The 26889-nt window shown below is 37.5% G+C and overlaps 1 protein-coding gene across 8 annotated transcripts in view; it reads right to left on the bottom strand.

Annotated features, from left to right (window-relative positions):
* The window catches only part of CFTR (CF transmembrane conductance regulator), a 209671-nt gene extending 197639 nt beyond the window's left edge, over positions 1–12032 (bottom strand). For 2 of the 8 annotated variants that reach the window (XM_053926748.2, XM_045191452.3), the window contains exon 1: positions 11636–11875. In XM_053926748.2, coding sequence (XP_053782723.1) covers positions 11636–11742 — 107 coding nt within the window. In that variant the 5' untranslated portion in view covers positions 11743–11875. Of the gene's footprint in view, positions 1–11026; positions 11385–11635; positions 11876–11963 lie in introns of those variants that run through there. The other 6 variants (XM_053926749.2, XM_053926746.2, XM_053926745.1 and 3 more) reach the window with 5 other exon arrangements.
* Positions 12033–26889: the final 14857 nt, after the last annotated feature.

Here is a 26889-nt window from a genome sequence, read left to right as displayed (position 1 = left end):
ATCAATGAGTTCAAAAACTGTTTTGAGCAGTGGAAAAAAAGTCTTGGTAGGTGTATTGCATCAAATGGAGAGTACTTTGAAGGTGACTGAGTTTAAACATGTAAGAATAAATACACTTTTTTATAAATAAATTCTGTTTTGGGGGGTCCCCCCTCTTACATTTAGGAAGAAATTTTGGAAATAATCATTTTAATAATCTGTCTTAAAATGAAACTATCAGGCAACCTAAATATTCACATGAGATTTGAAAATAGATATATTTCAGAGGGAAAAGCCTATCTACAACAAATTTAGCTACCCCTTGATCTTCTGAACTATCTTAAGCTACAATTTTCCCAGAAAGTTCTGTGAACAACAGAAGAAAGCTTTTCCCATTTTATGTTATACTTTAGAACACATGGTAAAACAACTAACATTTTACTTCAAAATTAGGGATTTTATCTTCAGAATACTAAACAGAAATATTTTTAAATTCCATACATAAGTAAATGTTTACATTTACTTCCAATAGTCAGTATTTTAAAAGTATAACATAAGCTGAATTAGTTGAGTTTTATTTAATTCAACAAGTATAAGGTCTGTCCAGCAGTTATCAAGCCATGTAATATGAAAAATAGAAACATTTATTGAAGAAGAAACATTGTACATGTTTCTTGTATCATCAAGAAACATCAGTCCCCTTCAAAATAAGCACCTTGGGACGTCACATAGTTCTCCCAATTTCCATCAGCTGCCCTGTCATATTTTCCTGACTCTCATGAATGAGCTGAAATCTCTTCCCTTTCAAAGGTAATTTTAGTTTGGGGAAAAGCCAGAAGTCACAGGGCACCAAATCTGGGCTTTACAGGGGCTGAGTCACCTGGGTGAGTTAATGTTTTGCCAAAAAACTCTTCATGAGACATGATGCATGAGGAGGCATGTTGTCAAAATGAAGCTGCCAGTCACCCATTGATGGGCAGCTTCAGCCTTCTGAATTATTTGAATAGTTTCTCGGAGGAATGTTCAAGCTTAAAGCAAAATTTGATGCAGATTTGTTGCTCTACTCTCTCAGTGATTTTGAATGCAATGGCCACACAGTACACATCCTCACTCAGTGGCATCTACCACCCCCACTGACTAGTAGAGTGAAGTCGTCATTGTTCACACATGAGCATTCCACTCCACTGTCCTTGGCTGCCATCAATGTCCTGGAAACCATTCTCATTATATTAACAATGACTGGACTTTTTCCAGACAGACCACATATATTTTAAGGACCTACTGTGCGCCTGGCACTAGATACCAAAAAATGGATAAAATAGAGACTGTTCTTTGAAGGATGGATGCACCAAAAGATGCATATGCAAAAAAGAAGTAAAGAATAAATGATCAATAGATTCCTATAAGTCAAAAACTATTCTGAGAAATTATCTAATAGCTATTAAGCTACTATAGTATTTTCCTCTTCTTCCAAAAAATTTATTTTGAATGTATCAGTGTTTCACTTCCTTTAAAAATTACTCAGGCCCTGACCAGTGTGGCTCATTGGGTTGGGAGTTACCCCACAAAGTGAAAGGTCGGCGGTTGTATTCCCATCAGGGCACGTGCCTGGGTTGCAGGCTCAGTCCCCAATGTGGATATGCATGAGAGGTAACTGATAAATGTTTATCTCTCATATCGATGTTTCTCTCCTTCTATTTTGTTCCCCTTCCCTGTCTCTAAAAATAAATAAATAAAATGTTTTTTTTATTACTGTTACTGAATACAATAAAGTTAATTATATATGAGCCTTGAAAAGTCTTTCTAGATCTTTATTCTAAACTAAGTAATTTTAAAGCTGTATATTTTGAAGCTTATTACAATGCAATACGAAAAGGATATTTTGTGACATGTGAAAATTACATGAAATTCATATTGCAGTGCCCACAAATAAAGTTTTATTGGAACAAAGCCATTACCTTTTGTTTGCCCATTGTCTATGGCTGCTTTCCCACAATGGCAGAGACCACGTGTCCTTTAACATTGAAAATATTTACCTTCTAACTCATTATTTAAAAAGTTTGCAACCCATGATCTAAAGTATAGCAAGGACTTTGGTTAAAAAAGTAAAGCTTTATTGCATTGCTTCATTTTCCAGACTTTGTAGAGGTTTTTAAAATAAATACAGTGTGTAAAAAGAGCTTCCTATATAGTTTCTCCAGTTGGTGCCTCTAGAACAGGAATAGTTAATCCCAGCCAGCCAGAGCTCCATTTTCTTGTTGGTCCTATAACCTATACTGTGTGGCCCACGGTCTGGCCCTTGAATCTCCTCTAAACACAGCTGCCAGCACCTCTAAGATTCTGCCTATTGAGCTTTTCACCTATGGTATTACTGGCACCAGATGAAATTTTTGAGTCCTTTCTTTTTTAAAAAAAATTTATTTATTTCTTTTTAGAGAGAGGGGGCAGGGGAAAGAGAGGAAGAATGAGAGGGAGAGAAACATCAATGTGAGAGAGAAACATAGATTGGCTGCCTCACCTATGAGCCCCAGGAAGGGACCGAACTTACAACTCAAGCATGTGCCCTGACTCAGGCATATGCCCTGACCGGAATCAAAATGGTGACCCTTCACTTTGTGGAGCAATGCCCAACCAACTGAACCATACTGGTCAGGGCTGGGTCCCTTCTTGATGTTAAGAACTTCACTAGGCATTTGGGGGTGGGTGTGAAGTTGGGTAGAAGGTAGGTACACCTCTGTAGGCAGTGCTAAGTAAGAAAGCTCTGTGTGTTTTAAGAGACTCAAAGTTTTAAAATGAAACAATGATACACAATCTTTTCAAGCATAATAAGAATCTTTTTTCAAACACGAAAAATATTTCATGGTAATAGGTGTGCTTTTATTTATTCAGTCACTACAGATAAAACCCGAAGCCCCGGCAGATTTTCACATCTACTTCCTGAATGTCTGTGATCATAGAAATCAGTTTAAAGGAGTGAAATTATGGTGGGGTGGGGGGACATCACACATTAGTTCATGGGTTCAGAGAAGAGAAAAGTAGGAGGATTCCAAGTAGAATTTAACAGGTGCTGTCTGTAGAATACAGCTGCTTCTTCCAGAACATGCTCAGGTGACAAAGCCAAAACAACTGAGCACTTTTAAAGCCTTCTCTAGATGCCACCCTGGACTTACCAAAGAGTGTGAGGGAAGTATTTGGAATGTCACCTCAGACATCATAATATCTCTTACCTAAAACGAAGCTCTAAATCACTTTAATATATCTTCAAATAACCATATTACCTGCCTGTGAGCTGTAGGCATTACTTCCTTTTTTATTTTAAAGAGAAGCAGAGGGTTTGCATAGGCCCCACCCTCACCCCAAGCCTTCTTCTCCAATTGAATCTCTTCACTCAGCAAGCTTCATCACCAACCACTGGGTTCCTAAGCCAGCAAATGTGGACACTGTCCTAGATTCTTCTCTCTCCTTTGCCCTCCATATCTAATTAATTACAAAACCTGTTTATTTTACCTCCTAAATGTTTTTAAAATCCATCTCTCTCTCTCTCTCTCTCTCTCTCTCTCTCTCTCTCTCTCCCTTCTCCCCCCTTTCAGTTCAGCATTTCTTTTGCAAAACCACAACAGTTCTGCACTTGGCATGTCACTCCCGGGCTTGAAAAACATGCCATTTCACTTCCAGTATGATAAAGCCCAAATAAAGCTTACAAAGCCCCTTATGATGTGGCCATTGCTAGAGTTTCAGACCCATTTCCCCAAATCTCAGTCACACACCTTCTGTTCCAGTCCCAGGGAACTTCTCTGAAATCTTTAATGGTGCCTTTGAGACTATGGGTTTCAGAGAATTTGTTTCATGAAGGCAGCACCAGTTTTTTTCTTGCACACCTCAATCTTCTTAATGCCTTGCATGGAATAGAGAAGGTGGTGAATAAATGAATTAGGACAAGGATCCCCAAACCCTGGGCCACAGACAGGCCCATGGCCTGTAAAGAATCTGGCGGCACAGCAGGAGGTGAGTGGTTTTGCCTCCCCATCCCCCCAACCCCTACCCCACCATTCATGGAAAAATTGTCTTCCACAGAACCAGTCCCTGGTGCCAAAAAGGTTGGAGACCACTGAATTAGGGCATCCTCCAAGCTGCCCCAAATCATGATGTAAAAGGAAGTACTGCTCTGACTCAGCTCCCTAAAGCAACCTATGGGAGAATTCCCCCATTACATCAGAGTAAAGCCCTGTTTCAGTGTTGAAAATCCTAACAAGGACTAAGCAGAAATCTTCTAACCATGTCTTTACCCCATGAGCAAGAAATTAGCAGGTAGGCTTTCCCACTAAAGCTAAGGCCTGGCCATAAAGGAACCCAAGAAGATATTGATAGAATAAATAAAATCTGTCCAGGATCCTCTTGCTTTGACCCCTTTTTATCAGAAGGAAAATGCATTACAAGACTGTTGAAAGTCACCAATCTACAATATCAATAAGCCTCTGGGATTGATTACCATGGAATCATCATCATTACAAAGAAATGTTTATACACCATTCTATGCAGGAGTCTTGAAATGGTCTGAATGCTTTACTGAACAAGTCATAGAAGGGTCTAACATTGATGGTTTTACAATTTGAAAGTCATTGATGTTGAAAGACAGTAATAATCTAATGGCTAACTTGACAAGCTTTGCAACCTGGATACAGCTGTGAAAATAGATCTTTCAGAGCTCTATAAGAATATAGTCACTCTGGAAATAAGCCAGTCAGAGAAAGACAAATACCATATGATCTCACTGATATGTGGAATCTAATGAACAAAATAAACTGAGGAGCAAAATAAAACCAGAGGCATAGACACATGGAACACATGGAACACACTGATAGATCTCAGAGAGAAGGGGGGTGGGGGGAGACCGGAATAGATTGGCCAAAGCACATATATGTATATATGCATAGCCCATGGTCACAGACCACAGTGTGGTAAGGGGCGGGGGTGGGGGGGGGCTTGGTGGAAGGGGGAAGAGAGGGAGATGGGGGACATCTGTAACAGTGTCAACAACAAAAATTAAAAAAAAAAATTAAATACAAAAAATATTTTACTGCGTGCAAAGCAACACTATATTTACTCTCTACATCAAGCAAGCTAACTGAATTTTTACAGGTTTCTTGTTAAAAGAAGCCTAAGCTTTTTGCTGACACAAAGCTGCATAGCCAAGCCACTTTGTAATGCTAATTTCACTCTCAAGCAAACACAGGGTAAATTCTTAGGAGCTTAGAAGAAACATCCGAAAGAGTATTGTTTTGTTCTGTGATAATGCATTTAACAGATTTATAAATTCAATCTTCAGACAGGGTCCCAAAACAACCAGACCTCTGTCATAATCTGTTTTCCCCTTTTGACCTCATTGCATTGCAGGGATTTGTGCCAGGAAAGTGACCTACACCAATGTGTCTGGAATCAGTGGAATCAAAATTACCAAAATTGCTGCTGAGTCAGAGGTGTTTTTGAATTTTGACAAACAACATATAGCTTCATGCTAAATGGTTAACACCCTTCCGTGGTGGTTTTGCAATCCTGTACTTATACTGTAGCTCTACCACACTGAAATTACAGGTTCCGGTGAAATGACACTAACAATAATACTACATTTTAGAATGGTGTCATTTAAGGGCCTTTTAAACAAGTTTCAACATTGATGCATTGAATATTTCCACACTAAGTCCTACTTTCTCCTTTAAAACATAAATGGAAAACTGAAAAGCCATGGTTTTCCTAGTGTCTCAAGTTGGCTCTTAAGGAAAATTTTTTTTAATTTTTTGATTGATTTGATAGTGAGAGAAACATCAATTTTGTTGTTGTTGTTGTTCCATTTATTTATGCATTCATTGAGGGATTCTTCTATGTGTCCTGACTGGGCATTAAAGCGTAACCTTGGTGTATCGGGACAATGCTCTAACCCAGGGGTCCCCAACCCCCAAGCCAAGGACCTGACCAGGTAGCAGTCTGGGCCTATCAGGAACCAGAGCACACAGCAGGAGGTGAGTTTGAATGTAATGCATTTAAATCATTCTGAAAGGTTTCCACCGCTGCTGTAACCAACTGAGATTCCTAGCCAGGGGCACTGAGAGATATTTTGATTGTCACATTAAGCATAAAATATTGATGAAGCAATTAAGTAAAATAGTCTCTCTTTAGCAAGGAATGAATTTTAAAGCTATATACTGTATGCTATTTGTTATAAGTATATAGAAATACTCCTAGAGAGTCAAATAATAAATTGAACCACTAGAATACACTTCAAAACCAAGGAGGAATTTTTTCAACTAACTTTTTAAAAACTTAATTATATATACATATATTTTATATTTTAAAGTATACAATTGTAATATTACAATGTTAGATCATGCAAAGGAAGTACTTTTAGAACTCTGAGAGTTAAACCAATCAAAATTGACACATATCTGAAATTGAAAAATCTGAACTGTATCATAAGAAATCATGAGAAGGCAGATATGTAGACAAACAGTAAGGAACTGACACAGGAAGGCAACAGTTGTCAGTATTCAGGCAACACTTTTGTTCAAGACAGATGAACCCCTCTCCCAAAAGTGGTCTCCTCCAGTTCCTACAGAAGACAAAGTCAAGCGAGTACATGAAAACCCTGGGGAGTCATAGCATTTTCTCCTTGAGTGAATAAATGGACTCATGGTTTTCAGTTACCCTTGACAGCTGTACATCACACTACGAACTGTGCGCTTCATGTTGGCCTTTTGTTTTATGCATTCATTTCTCTTGATTTGGATAGTCTAAGCCTTGCCTGAGAGACGAACCTGTGTGTTGACTGGGACAGAACTAGACCTGTATTTGATTGGCCAACTGGTCTCTCCTGTCAATTTTTCTATGAATGCCCCCAACAAACTGCAAAATATTTATGACAGCCATAATTTCAGATTTCTTCATGCTTTGCAAACATGTAAATAAAATGTAAATGAAACATCATTTGATAATTGTTTTTATAATATGTCATAATTTATATAACCAAATTTGCGTGGTCCTCTTCAAAATTGTCTTTATCACTATTTCATTATATACTTATAATTATACTTCTGCTGCTCAAAGCACTTCTGTTTCCCTTCATTAAGAGATGTCTTTGAAGTCTGCAATAAAAATAACATTGAATGTCAACTGTAATTGAAAAATAAAATTTAGCCCTGGCTGGTGTGGCTCAGTGGATTGAGTGCCAGCCTGCAAACAAAAAGGTCATGGGTTCCATTCCCAACCTAGGGCGCATGCCTGGGTTGTGGACCAGGTCCCCCCATAGAGAGTGCACGAGAGGCAACCACACATCGATATTTCCATCCCTTCCCCTCTCTAAAAATAAATTAATAAAATCTTAAAAATGTCTTTCTTTAAAAAATAAAAATAAAAATAAAATAAAATTTGTAATACTTTTTTTGAATGATAATCTAAATTTAAATAGCACTCGACTGTCAACAACGTATGATGAAAAATGTCTATACTTTCAGTGTACATTTGCATGTAATTTTGAGATAAGGTCAAAAGTCATTTTAGAAACAAGTCCAAGTGACCAGTCTTGGGTAATAATGACTTTTAATTTAAAGCAAGCTACTATTGCTCTGACCAGTGTGGCTCAGTTGGTTGGAGCATCATCCTGTAAACTGAAAGGTTTTGGGTTCATTCCTGGTGAGGGCACATGCCTGAGTTGTGGGTTTGATCCCTGGTCAGGGTACCTAAGAGAGGCAACCCATTGGTGTTTCTCTCACATCAATGTTTCTCTCCCACTCTTTCACCTTCCCTTCCCCTCTCTCAAAAAATACATAATTTTTAAAAAATAAATAAATAAAGCAAGTATAAAATAATGGCTAAAAAGTAACGAACTGCTATGAACTTATGAGAATACATTTAGATACTGTTTTTAAAGGTAATTCTGTAACAAGAACCTAAAGACACTTTGATCAAAGGCAGAATGTTTATAATAAGAGTTTTGTTTCCATTGGTAGCTGTTTTGACACACCACACCCATTCTGGTGTATAAGTTCTAGCATATTTGTTTCAAAATCTCTCATTACTTTGTGTGTAATAATTACAAACTTATCTTAAATTATCTGATTATTAACCTGAGACTCAAAATATGCATTTCTTTGCTGGATTTCCATCTTAGATCTTGATATTATTTACTCTTTGCTCTTACTTGAGACTTATCTGTGGAGTTTATTGTGGTCCCCTATATCAAGTCTTGAAAGAGATCTGTGGCATTGTACACTGGGATTCTGAGGGGCTCTAACAATTCTTCAAGTATACATCTACACTTCTGGTATGGATACCATGACCAAAATTAAAGCTGAGTCATCTGACACATGGTTTGTTATACAATCTCACAACTAAACAGAATATGGGAAATTCGAGGCATGAGAGAAAAGACAGAGAACAAGCTGAATAACTACCTTAAAAATTATTAGAAAATGTAGATTTAGAAAATTGGTCAAAATTGCTCCATTGGTTTATTTGTAAATCAATTCCATTGGTATATGAATCATAAATTATGTGCAAATACATCTTCTCTAGTTCAAAAACATCTTCCTATTTAAAAAAGCTTTCAGTTAATATACTTGTTTCCATGATAATCATAAAGTATTTGAATTTTTGTGTGGTTCTCTTTTAGATTGTTTATAAATATATGTATATATTATATAAGCATTATGATACTTCCACTGGCCTTCAAATTTGTACTGGATATGAAACCTATGCAAAATAAAATACTTAAATCTTTTTATTAGCTTTTCCAATAACAAAACCTAAACAATGAAAGAGATATTCAATATAAGCTACAACCCAGACCATAATAGGCTTTACTCTGAAGGTATCTTATTCAGAAAGTTAAATTCTAAGTCATTTAACAACATATGATATAAGCATATGACATTTTTTGTGTGTGTATATCTGATAAGACCATATCAGAAGAGATTTTACCTAATTTAAATTCTCATCTGAGCCCATTCATTGCGTATATAGAGTGACAGTCACAAAATTATATTCAACAAAGATGAATTGAGTATATTATATAAACAAGGTACATAGTATTGTAAAAAATGTAAAAGTATGGTCATTGATGATGATACAATAGCAGCTAACATTTATGGGCTAAACACTTTACATACATTGTCTCAACAGATTAACCCCAGTGGAAAAGGTCCTACTAGTCTCCAAATTGTAAAGGTCAAGTCACACAAACACAGAGATGTTAAGTGACTTCCTTCAGGTCACACAACTACTAAGTATCAGATTTAGGATTTGAATCAAAACAATCTGAATCGAAATCCTAACACTCTTGACCAGCAAGCCATACAGTCTAATCCAATGCAGAAAATCAGTTTTTACCCTTTTAGAATTATAACCCCGAAAGAAGTTTACAATCACAGATACTTCAGGAGACCATCAATTCCTGTAAGTAGTAGGAACTTAACTTTTAAAAATACACCTATGCTTAGAACAATTTATTATGAAATAGTTTGGAAACAGGAATGACTATGCTCTTAACAAAGTGAGCGGCCATTATAATACTCTTTTTTTTTTTTACAAATCAACCTGAGAGCGCTTTTAAACTGCACTAAAATTTATAAGGCAATCTGTTGGGACGGAATTTTTTTTTGATAAATCAACAATAATCTCATTTAAATCGACAATGAGCTAATTTGAAGCTCCTTGGTACTTAGAAGTAGCCATGAGGTGTTCATTCTCCTGAAAACTTTAGTTTTAGACTGCCTGGCATTGGTGTTCCTCAAAATGCTCTACTAAAAAGTCTACAGTGAATGCCAATGGGCATTCTGATTTTGGAAGTAGAAGGAAAATAAATCAACAGATAACTCAATTTTTATAGATGGTATAACAAAAGGTGCTGAAAACATCAACACAAAAAGGTAATTTCAAAGAGTAAAGTCGTCTCCCATTCACAGATCTCCTTCAATGGCCAATGATCTCTCCCTAGGACTGAGTCCCAGGCTTACTGCACATGCAAAGACTAAAACATAGATGTGAAAGCTGAGTCCCTTCCTGGCAACATGTACATATGGGTATATGTACCTAAGTATGCTAATTCATTGGATAATTATGCATCAAGTTATATCCCATGAGAGAGCTGTACCTACTAATTTATTTATACAAGTATAATAGGAAAAGAAGATACAATATCCAAAGAACACTTCAAATATGAAATGCCACACATAGAATTTAGACTCTTTTTTAAAAAAACCTCCTTAGATGAAATATGCATGCTTTTATGGATCGTCATATGCAAAGCAAGATTAAGTACAATTTTTTAAATGTCAGTTGGATATAACTTCAGTATCTATTCCCAGGGCTTCACATTTTCATGATAATTCTAACCTCTACCCCTTTTAAAATTTATAGTTGCGGAATTGGCTTTAAAAAATAAATAAATGAAAAGGTATTTCAAGGGTTTCGCTTTCATTCTTTAAAGGAAGAATAATGGAATTGCAGCAAATACTTATTAGACTTAGTATCATAACAATAAATACTTAATTTAAGTATATAGTACCCGCTTCACTCCTCTCCCCTAAAAAAGTTCAAAATTCAGTCAACAAGTGTTTTCTGAGCACCTACTATATGTAGGCATGGCAGTAATAGCATGTGTGCCAAGAAGTCACCTAAATGTCCAAGGCATGAAGGGGAGAAAACAAAGGACTAAACTTAAGTATTTTTATTAACAAGTTTACAATTCATCAACTTCTTAGAAAAACCTAAAACAACAATTGCACAACAGCACATTTGGGTTTTGAGAGCATGATTTTCAACTGTTAGTTTAGACTTCAAAGTTAAGCTAAGGCTCCCTATCAAAACAATTTATTCTTTTATCTCCTCTTAATGTTTTCGCTTTTATTCCACAAAATCCAGGTTCCCTTCCGTAACAACGAATGATATCGCGCATATTTTAAAAAACGATTCATCTTTCCCCAAAACCAGCCCGTACACTGGCCCTCCTTTTTCGTGGGCACGTGTCCTTCCAAAGCTCGACTGGACACCCTCTCACCTGAAAAAAAGTTTGGAGACGACGCTGGCCTTTTCCAGAGGCGACCTCTGCATGGTCTCCGGGGACGCCGAGGTCCCTGCCGGGCAGCAGGGCTGGAGCTCTTAATGCCAAACGCCCCAGTCTTGTCGCTGCCGGACGCTCGCCCCTTTTTCTTTGACCCGCGGTGATGTCATTTGCTTCCAACTCCCCCCACCACCCTACCCCCCACACCTCCCCTTTCCTTCAACTCCTTTCCCCGCCTCCACTGCCCAGGTTAAAAGCTAGACACTGCCTGGTCCGGCCCCACTCTGGATCTAGCGGCGTTCTCCACTCCCTCCCCACCCCAGTCCGCACCCCGACCTTTCCTTCCTTCTCGCCTCCTTCCCTCCCTCTCCGCCCTGCGCCTCCCCTCTCGGGATTCTGACTCCCAGCCTTCCTCCCGCGCGCGCTCCTTCCAGGACCTCGTCCTCACCGTGCAGCCCCCGCCCAGCCTGCAGGTGAGGAGTCGTGGCCGCTCTCCAAGTGTCCAGCCACCGGTTCTCGTGGACAGAGGAGCCACGGGCAAAAGCAGAACCAGCCCTGAAACCTACCCCCCACTCCCGTCCCTGTCTCCTAGACCCTCCTACTCACCAGGTTGCACGGAACCCCCTCACGCCGCCACCAAGTTCCCAGTGCGTTCCTTCTCCTCCCTTTTCCCGAGATCCTAGCCCGGTTTCTGTTACTTTTGCAAGGTGCATTGTGAAAGGGGAACAAAAATATGTCTCTCCTATATCAAAATGCGGCCTTAGAGAGCCGGGAAGTCCCGCGGCAGTGCCTGATGTTTTCCCCTTAGCGCTTTCTTTGAGCGTGGGGGGAAGAACGAAGCTTTGTTAGTTTGGGCTCAAGTAACTTCCAAGTGTGGCTTAGACCCCTTAGGTGGCTGACTACTTGGGGGCAGAGGGGGAGAGAGGATTCCTACCAGGAGGTAAAAGGAGTTGTCCCTTTGCCCATCACTCTCCCAGGATTTGTTCACTGTCCTAAGTTTTTCAGTCCTGCTTGCGTTTTTAAGAAAAACTATTGTGTGTGTTAAGAGACTAAGATGACATGTGGACAGTCTGTAAACTAACCCGCCCTCATATAGATTTCCTAGTCTCGGTAAGCAAAACATCTTGACTAATACTTTGAAAGGAATGCAAACAGTCTTTGAAGCAAAAGTAGCCTGTGAACTCTGACCTGAGTGGGGGAAACGCCGTCTTCAACCCTCCAGGGGCAGCTAAGCTTTCTTCCCCAGGTGTGGGACCTCAGCTCCCCCAGTCTTTGGTACTTAGATTGTGGGCCTGGCTGATGGTTTTTAAAGAGCCAAGCCTTTAATTCCTGAATCCTATTGTGTAAAAGCAAGAGCACATTTAGTTTATTATTATTATCATTATTATTTTTTAATCCTCACGCAAGGACATGATTATTGATTTTAGAGAGAGGCTAAGGGAGGGAGAGAGAGAAGGAGAGAAACGTCCATGTGAGAGAGAAACACCGATCCGTTTCCTCTCGCAGGTGCTTGGGGACTGAGACCCAATGCAAAACAGGCGTGTGTCCTCAACGGAATCCAACACGCGACCTCAGTTTATGGGGAGACGCTCCAACTAACTGAGCCTCACCTGCTAGGGCAAGGGCACAGTTGAGTTTAAATTGAAAAATTCAAATGAGAGTAGAGAGTTTGGTCTGATTACTTTATTGCCTCTACATCTAAGGCAAGAATATTTCCCTGTGAATTACCTTATTGTTGACTGTAGTTACCCAAATACAGTATAAATAAAACATGCATTTCATAATAATAGAAAGATAAGCACATGTATTTAAATTGAATGTATTCAGCAAGTTTTTATAGCTCTCCTTTGCCTTTCAATATCACCGTTTTTTTCTATCTTAAAGTGGGTTTTATAAACCTTTAAATTTTATTATCCTAAATTTTAATAGTAGAGAAAATAAGATCAAAGAGATAATCCAAATTGCATAAAGTCAGATAGCAGGAAGGAACTTATGTATTTCCAACTCATGATCCTTCCTGTAAAGCCTGCACCCATGTTTTCTTCTCTCCAGTATGACATACGAATTAGGGCCCTGACTTCATTATTGACTTTTCCCAAGTATGTGATTGAGCTTCACCAACCCACTACATTGTTTGCTTTGTAACTGCTAGGGTGACCCATCAAATATAATTTATTTTGAAATAAATTAGTAATCAGTTCCTCTTCGTTAACACAAAGAAAATGACAATAAAGAGATTAAGAATTAGTTCCAAAAAGAGATCATAGAAGCTGACCAAATGATAATGGTTCAAAGAGACCACCAGTATTTGCCTATCATCTCCTTCCTCTGGAAAGAATAAATTAAATAGTTACTATTTCTTGAATTCATACTATGTGCTAAGCATAATGTTATGTAGGCCTTACAACAACTATGTAAATAGGTGTTACTCTCCCCAGTTTTCAATTGAGGAAACAGACAAGAAAATTTAACTAAATGTCTGTGATGATAGAGCTAAGATTCATATCAGGTCTAATTCCAAACTATCGCTTCTATCAATGTGTCATATTGCTTCTAATCAAATCATTCCTTGTGTATTTATATATACTATCATTTATATATACAAACTCAGCCTTTCTCCTCACAATAGTTTCATAAAATTGTTACTACTAGACCTATTCTAGCATAAGACAAGAAAGCAGAAACCTATTATACAAACCAAATAGCTACTGGAGTTATTTTTAATAAATAAAATTTAATTATAATATTCTATATTAAGTGTGTGTATACATATGTACATAGGAAGATCCATTTTTTATAATGAAATATTACATCCCAAGTTTGTTCTTAGCATTAGTAAAACTTCAACATAATTCCGATTGTTAACATTACCAGCAGACATGAACAAATGAACTAATTGACACATGATATTCAAGATTTGCATCTAGGTGCTTACCTCATTTGAGAATTGTAGACTTATGCACTAGGAAGATGTTCAAATATGGCTGAAGTTCATGACTGAAATCTTGAATATAGCTTTGAGATGTCAAGACCAGAAAAGAGATCAATCACTGGATGAGAATAGAAGATGGTAGTAAGAAACAGTGAAGTTCTCTCCAACCTGCTCAAAATAGTTCATAAAATTTTATTATAATATATAATAGCTTACATTTTTTGGCACTTACCTTTTCCTGGTGCCATGCCAAATACTTAAAAAGGCATGCTTTGCTTTTTTAATCCTTATAGCACCTCCATGGGACTGGTACCTTCTTCATTATCCTTATATTACAGGTAAAGAAACTAAAGAAAAAATTACTAAAAAGTTTAGTAATTTTCCCAAGCAAGTTGCACAGTAAATAATAACAGAGAAAACTGAGATTTGAACCTAAGCAGTCTATTGCCTGAGCCCAAGCATTTAACCACTACACATACTTCTCCCAGAGAATTTCCTAATGTTTTAAGCAGAACTGACCTTAAATATAGAAATATTAAGTGGTCATTTGTATAGCATTTTTAATTTTTTTAATTTTTACCCAAGGGCATGTTCACTGATTTCTAGAGAGAGGGGGAGGGAGAGAGAGAGAAACATCTATGTGAGACAGAAACATCAGCCAGCAGCCTCCCAAACACACCCAGGTATGGAATCCACAGCCCAGGTACGCGCCCTGACTGGGAATCAAACTCATGACCTTTTGGTGCAGGGGAGGAGGCTCCAACCAACTGAGCCACACCAGTCAGGGCTGGCTCTATGGCATTTTTTTATTGTGGTAAAATACACATAAATTTTATTTAGGTGTATAGTTCAGTAAAAGCCACCCCAATAGGGAAGAAAAGATCATCAAAAAAGAGAAGTGCAAAGTCTTGTCAGTATCACATGGATAGGCTGGTTCTGCCTATGAATTACCTAAGCTAGAAGGGTGAAAGCAGCCAAGGCTCTTCCACAGTGATGGTCAAAGGTACAAGTATACATTATAGTCTTGCAGAGATGTTTCCTACCCAGAGGGAGGTGTCCTGATACACGATTAGGCCACATTATTTCCTTTTACCTCTTCCAACATTGGGAAGAGGTAAAAGGAAAGATGTTTGAGTTGACAATTCTGCTTATAAACACACATGCACACGTACTTCTGTTTATATACATACATAACCCTTCTTCCCCACAACCTCCTTGGAGACAAATTACGTCTTCTGTTTTCCTTTCAACTTTTCTCTTATTTAGTAATACAGTATATATAACCAAACACTTATCTCTTGGGGTATACTGACCTAATAGTTGAAATGTCACTGTAAAGAGGAAATCTGAAGATTTTCAAGATATGAAATGTTATCATTACTCTTCAGCAAGCAAGAGCTCAGTACTGTGGCAGGTATACAGAATAAGACAGGATCTCTGCCCTTCAAAACTCAGAATCTACTGATGGTCATCAGAATTCTCTGAAGATGGTATCAGAGTACAGTGGAAAGAGCTTGGGTTTTAAGGCAATAAAGAGCTAGGTTCTCAATCTGGGCACCACTACTTACTTAGCTATGTGGTCTTGGGTAAGTGACTTAACTTTTCTGTGTCTCATTCCCTTTTCTGAAAATAAGGTTAATAACAACCACTTCATGCACACTACAGTGAATACAGACAACAATATTGTATTATAATAATCAAAGTTGCTAAGAGACTAGAACCTAATTATTTCAGCTCCTAAAAGGACAGTATAATTATGCAAGGTGATAGACATGCTAATTATTACCATAATGACAATCAGATTCCAATATATAAATGTATCAAATCAACATGTTGTACATCTTAAATTTACACAGCGTTATATGTAAAATATGTTTCAATAATAGAATAATACCCACCTCATGAGATTGTGAATGCATTAAGTCAGGCCTTTCTGCCTCAACACTATTGTCATTGAGGCTAGATAATTCTTTGATATGGGGAACTGTTCTGTGCGTTATGGAATGTTTACCAGAATCTCTAGTTTTACCTTCTGGATGCCAGTAGAACTACCCCCTCCCAAGTAGTGACAACCAAAATTTGGTCACCAGAGATTTCCACACACCTTCTGGGTGGCAAAATTGTCCCCAGTTAAGAATCACTGGATGATATTATGGGATGCATATAACAGACATGAAGGGCTTAGAACCTAATGGGTTTCACTAAATTTTAGAAGTTATCATTACATATCACTGGTAATAAATCATAAATCACTGTAACAGCAAAATGGAATGCTACAGAAAACTGAACTCCTTAAAGGCTGTCAGAATTCACAGGAAAATTGAACTGTCTCATTCCCTCTGAAGTTATTTGTTTGTATTTGGACGAGGTTAAAAGGAGGATTCCGGTACCCTTCAACTGTAAGATAATTTTGACTTACAGACAGAAACAGGTTTTTATATAGCAAAAACATCCAAATTCCTTTTGCAACTGAAATGACATTTGAAAGCTCTGTTTTTCAATTCCTCCAATTTTCAGCTCTTCGCCAGTGGTACATTCTTAAAATATGTGTCCAGATGGAATTTGACATCCTAGTTGGTCATTTATAACTTAAAGGTACTGCCTCATAAAGGAACTCTTAAAGATCTTCAGTCTGTACAAAATCGATGCTTATTAATGCTGCTAATAAACCAGAATAATTATGAACAATATTCAGAATACAACTTTATCATGAATATAAAAGCTAATAAATCTGGGGTTTTCTAGAACTGTTGTTCATGAAATGTTTCATTATTTACATTGGTTCCCTTTTCATTTTCCTACTGAAGCTTTTTTAGAAACAAGAGAATTCATAATTTCAGGTTAAATTTTCATTGGTAATATCATGCTGAAAGTCAGATGCTATCTATAGAATTAAAATTGTGGTTTGTGTATTTGAACGCTAAGAAGAAAAGTGGTGATTTTTTTCTTTAGGTGAATTCTATACTAATTTATGTGCTATATAGAAGAGTTACATTTAGAAAGGCAGTGGAGTACAGTGAATAAAATAGTATGTTATTTATTTATTTATAAATATATCCTCCAAAATATATTATTTGTAATAAAACATGTAACTTAGGAGGACATTTGAAATAAAGAATAAGGAGAAACTGCATGGAAATTAATATTGTACCTGGGAACTGAAGTAATTATGAATGTCTTGGTCATCAAAGTCCAAAGTCTGGTATCTGATAGAAGTCAATATGCAACTTTCCCTGGGAAGACAAACATCTACCCTCCATTCCAATTTTGGAAGAATTTGCCACTCAAAGGCTTATAGAATTATCATTGAATGATATCATGATATTACAGTATTTTTTCAACTGTAGTTTTTTTCACAAACATTTATTTTATGGTCATCTCTTACACTAATCCATGGTTAAAACCAAGGACATAATATAAAGTCAGTTACTCAGGGAAGGTTATTTAGCCTGGGAAACTAAAATTTGAGAATTCCCAGGTTCACACTCTTCTTTCTGATTTGCTTTAATTTGCCCAGTGTAGACAGAGTCTATGAACTCTTGTTGTTTTAGGAAACTAAGCTGGCCATTTATTGATCTTCAAGTTCACCGTGATTGGTGAAACTATGTTGATAGATCCATATGGTCAAAAGGACAAACAATTCCTGGTTCACTGATTCAAATGCCTCCATAACCTACATCCTGGTGTCTCACAGAGTGACTGCAACCTCCTAGCTTCAAAGGCTGTTGAGAGGTAGAGCTGATGAAATGATGGCAAAAACACTATGGAACCCTTATTTATGTATGAAAAAATTATGTTTAAAGATATGAATAAAAATTTTATAAATCCCTTCAGGAACAAAGCATATCATGTAATTTAAAGAAAATCAAATTGAGAACTAACTGAAGATTAGCTGAAGTCTTATAACCAAGGATTTATAGAAGGCACACCAAGACTTTTAGGAAAGGCAGAGATGCAAAAACGGCTGGCCCTGCTCCCATGGGTGGTAGCTGAGGTTCTGGAGGGATATCTCAGCTTCTAGGGGTCCCCCCTGAGAAGTATGTGTCTAAACGCCAAGATAGGCTGCCCAGCCCAGAGCAACATAGTCAGGAAGAGGTGCCCACATAACATCTGTGAAAAGCACTGGGGTTTATGTCCACTTGGGAAAGACAGGAGTCTGCTGGAGACACAGTCACCTTTTTAAAGGGCTAATCCACAAAATTTCATTTTTAACCACTCACCCAGGGCTCCAGCAGAGGGCTGGAGCAGAGTCATGTGAAGAAAGTATGGTGTTTGTGGCTCTGGGGAGGGATCTAAAGGGACAGCCAGCAGGATCCCGGTGCTAACTGATCCTCCTACACTGGGGAGCTCCTCTCAATTCAGCAACAGCCTAGAGGAAAACAATAGCCTCACACTCTGCATTCCCTCTCGCCCCACTCTTCAGGGCTTATGCCCTGCTAAGGAATATAATCAGAAGCTCTTTCAGTGATTGAGCTTAAACAGGCAGCTGGCAGGTATAGGCAGGCAGAGGCTGACCTCAGGGGGCCTTGGGACCTTGCCGACCTGTTCTCTGGCCCCATACTAGTAAAAGCCAGCTTTGGTGTGCAGGTTGGTCCATCCTGTGTACAACCAAGAACAGCAGAGGCAGCCACAGACTATCAATAACAAGTAGCTCCAAACAAGTTACTGAAGGCCAGTCACAGGCAACATCTTAGCTTGGTCTGCACCAGAGTCCCTCCAAAGAGACCAAGAACCAACATACTCAGCTTTAGACAACGTCACAGCATCATCCAATAAGCTTCATAAGCAGCATATCAATAAGGAGATCTAACCAGGAACTAAATCCTACTGAGTCAAATTCCACTTTGTGTGGTCGGAAACCTACACAGCAACTCTCATGCCATGGTCAGGGTTGAATCTTGCAGTCAGCCAGCCTGAGGGTCGATCCAATGCACTAAGAAGCCAATAATGACCAAGACTCAATTACAACAGGAGGGCCCACATAACTCACACGGGGATACTCCTGGATCAGCCAGCTCAGGTGACCAAGGAGACTGTACCACTGGACCTTACAGGACACTTACTACATAAGACCCTCAAATGAATATTGGGAGTCACAGCAGATTTATCTAACACATAGAAATAAACACAAAGAGGCAGCCAAAGTAAGGAGACAAAGAAACAGACCCTCACAAAAGAACAGGAGAAATCTCCAGAAAAAGAGCTGAATAAAGTGGAGGCAAACAATTTATCAGATATAAAGTTCAAAATAATAGTTATAAGGATGCTCAAAAGCATAAAAAAGGATATAGAAAAAATTACAAAGGACAGTTTAGAAATTAAGAAAACAATAGCTGAAATGAACAATACACTGGAAGGAAAAAGCAGTAGCTTGGGTGAAGCAGAGGATACAATCAGCAATTTTGAAAATTGGGTAGGAAAAAAACACCCAAGCAGAGCAGCAAAAAGAAAAACAAAATTTTAATGAGGATAATTTAAGGTACTTTCGGACAATGAAGAGTATAACAAGAGAAGAGAGAGAGAACAACGGATCAAAAACATATTTGAAGACATAATGACCAAAATCTTCCTTAACCCAGTGTAGGAAAAAGGCACACGAGTCCTGAAGGCACAGAGAGTCCCAAATGAGAAGGCTCCAAAAAAGTCCACACCAAGACACATCATAATTTAAAACCCAAATGTTAAAGACAACAAGAGAATCTTAGAAGTAGCAAGAGAAAAATAGTTACTTACCTACCAGGGAGCTTCCATAAGACTGTCAGCTGATTTCTCAATAGAAACATTTCAGTCAAGAAGGGACTGGCATGAAATATCCAAGTAATGAAAAGCAAGGACCTATAACCAAGACTATGTTACCTAGCAAAGCTATCATTTTAAATTGAAGGAGAAATAAAGAGCTTCCCAGACCAGGGAAAGTTAAAGGAGTTTGTTAATACCAAATCAGTATTATAAAACGTTAAAGGGTCAGCTTAAAGAGGAAAAAGGAAAAGAAGCAGAACAACAACAATTAACTGAGGAACATGGTAAAAAAATGATAATAAATAAACATGTAAGTGTCAATAATCACTTTAAATGTAAATGGCTTAAATGCTGTAATCAAAATATATAGGGTAGCTGAATGGTTAAAAAAACAAGACCCATATATATAATGTCTACAAGAGACCCACCTCAGAATGAAAGATACATACAAACTAAAAGAAAAGGGATGAAAAAAATATTTTATTCAAATGGAAATGAAACAAAAGCTGGGGTAGCAATATCTGACAAAATAGACTTTAAAATGGAGGCTATAGTAAGAGACAGAGAAGGACACTACATATCATAAAGAGAGCAATCCAACAAGAGGATACAACCCTTGTAAATATTTATGCACCCAACATAACAGTACCTAAATATATTAAGGAAACCTTGATGGACATAAAGGGAGAGATTGACAGTAATACAGTCACAGTAGGGATTTTAACAACCCATTGACATTAGTGAATATATATTCCAGACAGAAAATCTACAAAGAAATGCCAGTTTTAAATGACATACTAGATTAGATAGATTTCATTGATATCTTCAGAGCATTTCCCTCCAAAGAAGCAGAATACATATTTTTTGCAAGTGCATGTGGAACATTTTCTAAGATGGACCCCATGGTAGGAGACAAAACCTAAATTTATTGAAGTTTCAATAAATTTAAGAAGATTGAAATTATATCAAGTATCTTTTCTGACCATCATGGTATGAAATTAGAAATCAATCACAAGGAAAAAATGGAAGAAACACAAATACGTAGAGGCTAAATAACATGTTACTAAACAAGGAGTGGGTTAACAATGAGATCAAGGAAGAAATCAAAAGATACCTTGAAACAGATGAAGATGAGAACACAACCCAAAAATCTATGGAAACAGCAAAAGTAGTATTAAGGTAGGAAAATTCATACCTTTTAAGTCCTATTCAAGAAACAAGAAGACTCTCAAAAAACAATTTAACTTTACAGCCAAAGGTACTTGAAAAAAAGAACAACAAATAAAGCCCAAAGTAGGTAGAGGTAATGAAGTTATAAAAATCAGAAAAGAAATATGAGATGCAACCACTAACACCAAAGAAATACAAAGGATTATAAGAAAACAATGCAAACAATTATATGCCAACAAATTGGACAATCTGGATGAAATGGATATGTTCTTAGAAACATATAGTCTTCCAAAATTGAATCAGAAAGAATCTGAATAGACAGATTACAGCTAGTGAAATTGAAGCAGTAATTAAAAAACTCCCAACGAACAAAAGTCCTGGATCAGATGGCTTCAGAGGTAAATTTGACCAAACAATCAAAGAACTAACATCCATACTTCTCAGTCAATTCCAAAAAGTTCAAGAAGAGGCAAGACTCCCAACCCCCTTTATGAGACCAGCATTATCCTAATTGCAAAACCAGATAAAGACACTACACAAAAAGAAAAGTATAGCATCATATCCCAATGAACAAAGGTACTATAACCCTTAACAAAATACTAGCAAATGGGATCCAGCAATACATTACAAAGATCATACACCATGATCAAGTGGGATTTATTCCAGGTATGCAAGGTTGGTACAATATTGGCAAGTAAATAAAAGTGATACACCACATAAACAAAGTGAAGTATAAAAACCCCATGATCATATCAATAGACACAGGGCAAGGATTTGATAAAATCCAGCATCCATATATGATAAACTCTCAGCAAAGTGGGATAGAGGGAACATGCTACAACATAATAAAGTCCATATATGACAAACCCACAGCCAACATCATACTCAATGGGAAAAAATTACAGCATTTCTGTTAAGATCGGGACCAAGACAAGCATGTTCGCTTTCACCATTCTTATTCAATATAGCACTAGAAGTGGTAGCCACAGTGATCAGATAAGAAGAACAAATAAAAGGCATCCAAATTGGAAAGAAATAAAACTGTAATTATTTGCAGATTGTATGACACTGCAGGTGGAGAAACCTAAAGATTCCACAAAAAAACAACTAAAACTGATAAATGGATTCAATAAAGTAGTAGGATACAAAGTAAATATTCATAAATCATTTGCATTTTCATGCATCAATAATGAACTATCAGAAAGGGAAACTAAGGAAAAAAATCACATTCAGAATTGCTTCAAAAAGAATAAAATATTTTGGAATAAATTTAACCAAGGATATAAAAGAACTATATTCAAAAAACTGCATGACACTGAGAAAAGAAATTGAAGAAGATACAAATAAAGTTAGAACAAATAATCCTAAAATTTATATGGAACCACAAAACACCCCAAAGAGCCAAATTTTTCTTTTGAGAAAAAAGAAAAAAGTTGGAGGAATCATACTACCTATATCTATAGATATTATCTATATCATACTATCTAATATCTATAGATATTAAACTATACTACAAAGTCATAGTAATCAAAATATCATAGAACCAATATAAAAAACAGAGTTGTAGATCAATGGATCAAAATAGAGAGCCCAGAAATAACCCACACCTTTAAGGTCAATTAATATTTGACAAAAGAGGCAAAAACATGCAATGGGGCCTGGCTTGTGTGGCTCAGTGGACTGAGTGCTGGCCTGCAAACCAAACGGTCGCCGGTTCGGTTCCCAGTCAGGGCCTGGGTTGTGGGCCAGGTCTCCAGTAGCAGGCATGCAAGAGGCAACCACACATTGATGTTTCTCTCCTTCTCTTTCTCCCTTTCTTCCTCTCTCTAAAAATAAATTTAAAAATCTTAAAAAAGACATACAATGGGTTAAAGATAGTTTTTTCAATAAATAATGTGGGAAAATTAGACAGATATATGCAAAAAATGAAATTAGACCACCTTCTTACACCATACACAAGAATAAACTGATAATGGATGAAAGACTTAAATGTTAGACTCAAAGCCATAAAAATCCTAGAAAAATACATAGGCAGAAAATCTCAAACATTGTCCATAACAATATTTTTTCTGATATATCTCCCCGTGTCAGGTGGAAAATAAATAAACAATGGGACTGTGTGGGGGACCTTTCCAAGTGTGGGAAATGTGGCTCAGCCCCCACTCGGAAAAGTCAATGGGTAGCGAGGTTGGCAGGCAGGACCCATGTCCACGGATAGGTTCTCCAGTGGGAAATCAGGCCTGCATTGTACCTTGACTGCTATGAGACTTGCTCTTGCTAAAACTCCCTCACCCTGAATTGAGGCAGCAAATGTTTACTGAGTATCTTTAACTTCCTAAAGTCTGTGCTAAACCACCCAAGTATGGAGTGTGACCAGTTTCCCCCTTGAGCTGTAACATCCTTCTCTTTGAAGTAATTAGCAGTATTCTGTCCTTTGTCGTCCTCAAAAGGTAATCACCTGTGGTGAACCTGTGCATAGTAAATGAGGACCATCCTCCATGTAATGTGCCCAGAAAAACAATAAAAGCTTGTCCAGGCAGGGATCGGCTCTCCCTCTTGGCCTCTCTCGGCCTCTCTCTTGGCCTCTCTCCAGCCCTCTCACCCTCGCTCACTTAGAGAGTGGCCATGCCATCCCTTTTCCTCCACAGGACTTCTGTAGTCCATGTGTATTTGTACATTGCAGCCACAACACTGGATCCTACTGGCCAGGATCCGCATCAGGACTACATCAAACTAAAAAGGAAATCATCAACAAAATGAAAAGACAATCAATGAGACATTGATAATGGGTTAATATCCAAAATTTATAAAGAACTTATAAAACTCAGCACCATAAAACCAAACAATCCATTTTAAAAATGAGCAAAGGATATAAATAGACACTTGTCCAAAGAGGACATCAAATGGTTAACAGACATATGAAAAGATGCTCAAATCACTACTCAGTAGAAAAATGAAATTAAAACAATCCTGAGATCACCTGACACCTGTCAGAATGGCTATCATCAACAAATCCACAAACAAGTGTTGGTGAGGATGTGGAGAAGCGGGAACCCTTGTGCAACATTTGTGGGAATGCAGACTGGTGCAGCCACTGTGAAAAACAGTATGGGGTTACCTCAAAAAATTAAAAATAGAACTGCCTTATTACCCAGCAGTTCCACTTCTGGGAATGTATCTGAAGAAATCCCAAAAACTAATTCAAAAAAATGTATGCACCTCTATGTTTATTGCATCATTACTTATAGTAGCCAAGATATAAAACAGCCCAAGTGCTCATCTATAGATATGTAGACTTTTTTAAAAAATCGTTACATTTACACAATGGAATACTACTCAGCTGCAAAAAATAAGAAGGAAATCTTACCATTTGCGACAGTATGAATGGACCTGAAGAGCATTATGCTAAGTGAAATAAGCCAGTTAGAGAAAGACTAGTACCATATGCTATCACTAATATGTGGAATCTAATGAACTAACAAGCAAAATAGAGATATATTCATAGATAGAGAGCAGACTGATGGCTGTCAGAGGTATGCTGTGTAAGCGGGGTGTTGCCGGGGTAAAGCAAAATAGAAAAAAAGAGAAAAACTCATGGACACTGACAACTGAGTGGTGATTGCTAGTGAGAGAGGTGTTGGGTAGAGGTGGAGGAGGGTATAGGGGGGATAAATGGTGGTGGATGGAGACTTTTCTTGGGGTGATAAACACACCATACAGTGCACAGATGATGTGTTGTGGAATTGTACATCAAACCTGTAAATTTTCTTTAGCAATGTCACCCCAAAATATTAAATAAAAAAGAAAAAAAGAAAAGAAATTAGTAAGTATGTCATAGTTTTCATGTAAACAAATTTGACCATTACAAAGCTCTATTTAAATATGTAATTTTTATAACAGTAAGCTAATTTAGCATAATCTTGTCTTTGCAAGAAAAAATATTCTACAATATGGTATACATATTTACTGCACAAATTATATGCTTTGGAAAAACCTTATAAAGTTGGTATATTTTATTATCTTTGTTATTCCATTTTACAAATGAAGAAACTGAAGTGCAGAAGGTTAAATGTAATGTCCAAATTCAAGAAATAGAGCTATAATTTGAATGAACCCAGTGGTTTGGCTCTAAAGCTGACCACTTAATCACAGTGCTCTTTGTGTAAACAAAACAGTTTTGTTTAACTAACTTTCTACAATTTGTGCACTTGCCTCTCTCTTTAAGTGAAAATTAACTTACCACAAAAAGAGATTTTTTTCCTTTTTTAAATTTATTTCTTCAAAATCCATTGAATGGACTCTTCATTGTAGGTATGTAATGTAAATAGTCATCCAAGGGGAGGGAAGGAGAGAACTAGACCTTATCTGTACTTTTTGTTTGTTTGTTTGTCTGTTTATAGGTTCAACACAGTTAGAATCTATATGATGAATTGAGAATACACTAACTGAAATGCTCAAATATGGACACAAATGGTTCCCAAGAACAATGTGACACACCATGAGAGGAAAGGTATAATGCCAAGGCCTACTGCCTGGTGGGAGATTGGCCACTTGGCAGCTAAAACTGGAAGCTTGCCTTTACCTAACCATAATGGGACACTGGGAAGACTTTGGAAACTACTGTAGAAACTCTGGAAGTCCAACTATAATGTACTAATATCTGAGACTAAGACTGGGGGGGAGTGAGTTTCATCTTCCTCTGAGAACTGCTGTCACCTATGCAGAGATCTGTTTCAACAGGGCACTAAGTGTAGCAGTGGACTGGAATGCATCAGACTCAGTGGGAAGACCTATTTTCATCAGTGACAATGTTTGGTGACAGGGTCCTGCAGGAGAAAATGTGACAAGGGGATAGACAAATCCTCCTATTCTCCATCTTTTTGGTGTATCAAAGACCACTTTGGATGGTGAAAACCATGGGGTTTTTGGATAGTTCGGGGGTAGAGGAAGAACTTAAGAAAAAGTTCCTGCATTTCTTACTAACTTCAACATTTAAACATTAAAAAGAGTTGTGACTATTTGTATCCAAAGATGTAGGTGAAAGGAGACATACAGATGGCAAAGATGTATATGTTTGCAAAAAAAAAAGCCTGGAAGGATTATGTCATAATCATGTCATAAATTTTTTAACTTTCTAAATATTTTTTCAAAACAAAATAAAAAATTCATCCTGTGAAGTGACTTGAATCTATTCCACAAATGTTTTTTAATTAAGTATTTTATTGTTGTTCTATTACAGTTGTCCCAATTTCTCCCCTTTCTCTTCTTTGTCCAGCCCAACCCCTGCTCCCACAGTCAATCCCCACACTGTTGTCCATGTCTGTAGACATTCATATATGTTCCTTCACGAGTCACTTCCCATTCTTTTCACCATTATCCCCCTCCTGCTTCCCCTCTTGTTGCTATCAGTCTGTTCTTTATTTCCATGACTCTGGTTCTGTTTTGTTTGTTCATTTTGTTCATTAGGTTCCTGTTATAGTTGAAATCATATGGATTTATCTTTCACAGCCTGGCTTATTTCACTTAGCCTAATATTCTTCAGATCCATCCATGCTGTTGCAAAAGGTAGGATCTCCTTCTTTATTTCTACTGCACAGTATTCCATTGTGTAAGTGTACCATAGTTTTTGATCCACTTATCTAATGATGGGTACTTAGGCTGTTTCCAGCACTTGCCTATTGTAAATTGTGCTGCTATTAACATTGAGGTGCATAAGTTCTTTTGAACTGGTGTTTCTGGATTCTAAGAGTATAATCTCAGCAGTGGAATTGCTGAATCAAAAGGCGGTTCCAGTTTTAGTTTTTGGAGGAAATTCCATACTGTTTTCTTCAGTGGCTGCACCAGTCTACATTCCCACCAAGAATGCTCTAGGGTTCTCTTTTCTCCACAACCTTGCTAGCACGTGTTCTTTGTTGATTTGTTAATGATGGCCATTCTGACTGGTGTGACATGATATCATATTGTGATTTTAATTTGCATCTCGCCGGTAGCTAGTGATGTTGACCATTCGTTCATATGC

The sequence above is a fragment of the Desmodus rotundus genome, chromosome 6 (assembly GCF_022682495.2).
Source record: "Desmodus rotundus isolate HL8 chromosome 6, HLdesRot8A.1, whole genome shotgun sequence".
In the NCBI taxonomy this organism is placed as follows: Eukaryota; Metazoa; Chordata; class Mammalia; order Chiroptera; family Phyllostomidae; genus Desmodus; species Desmodus rotundus.
The sequence above is the reverse complement of the archived record's forward strand: the minus strand, read 5'-3'. Positions and strand labels throughout refer to the sequence as shown.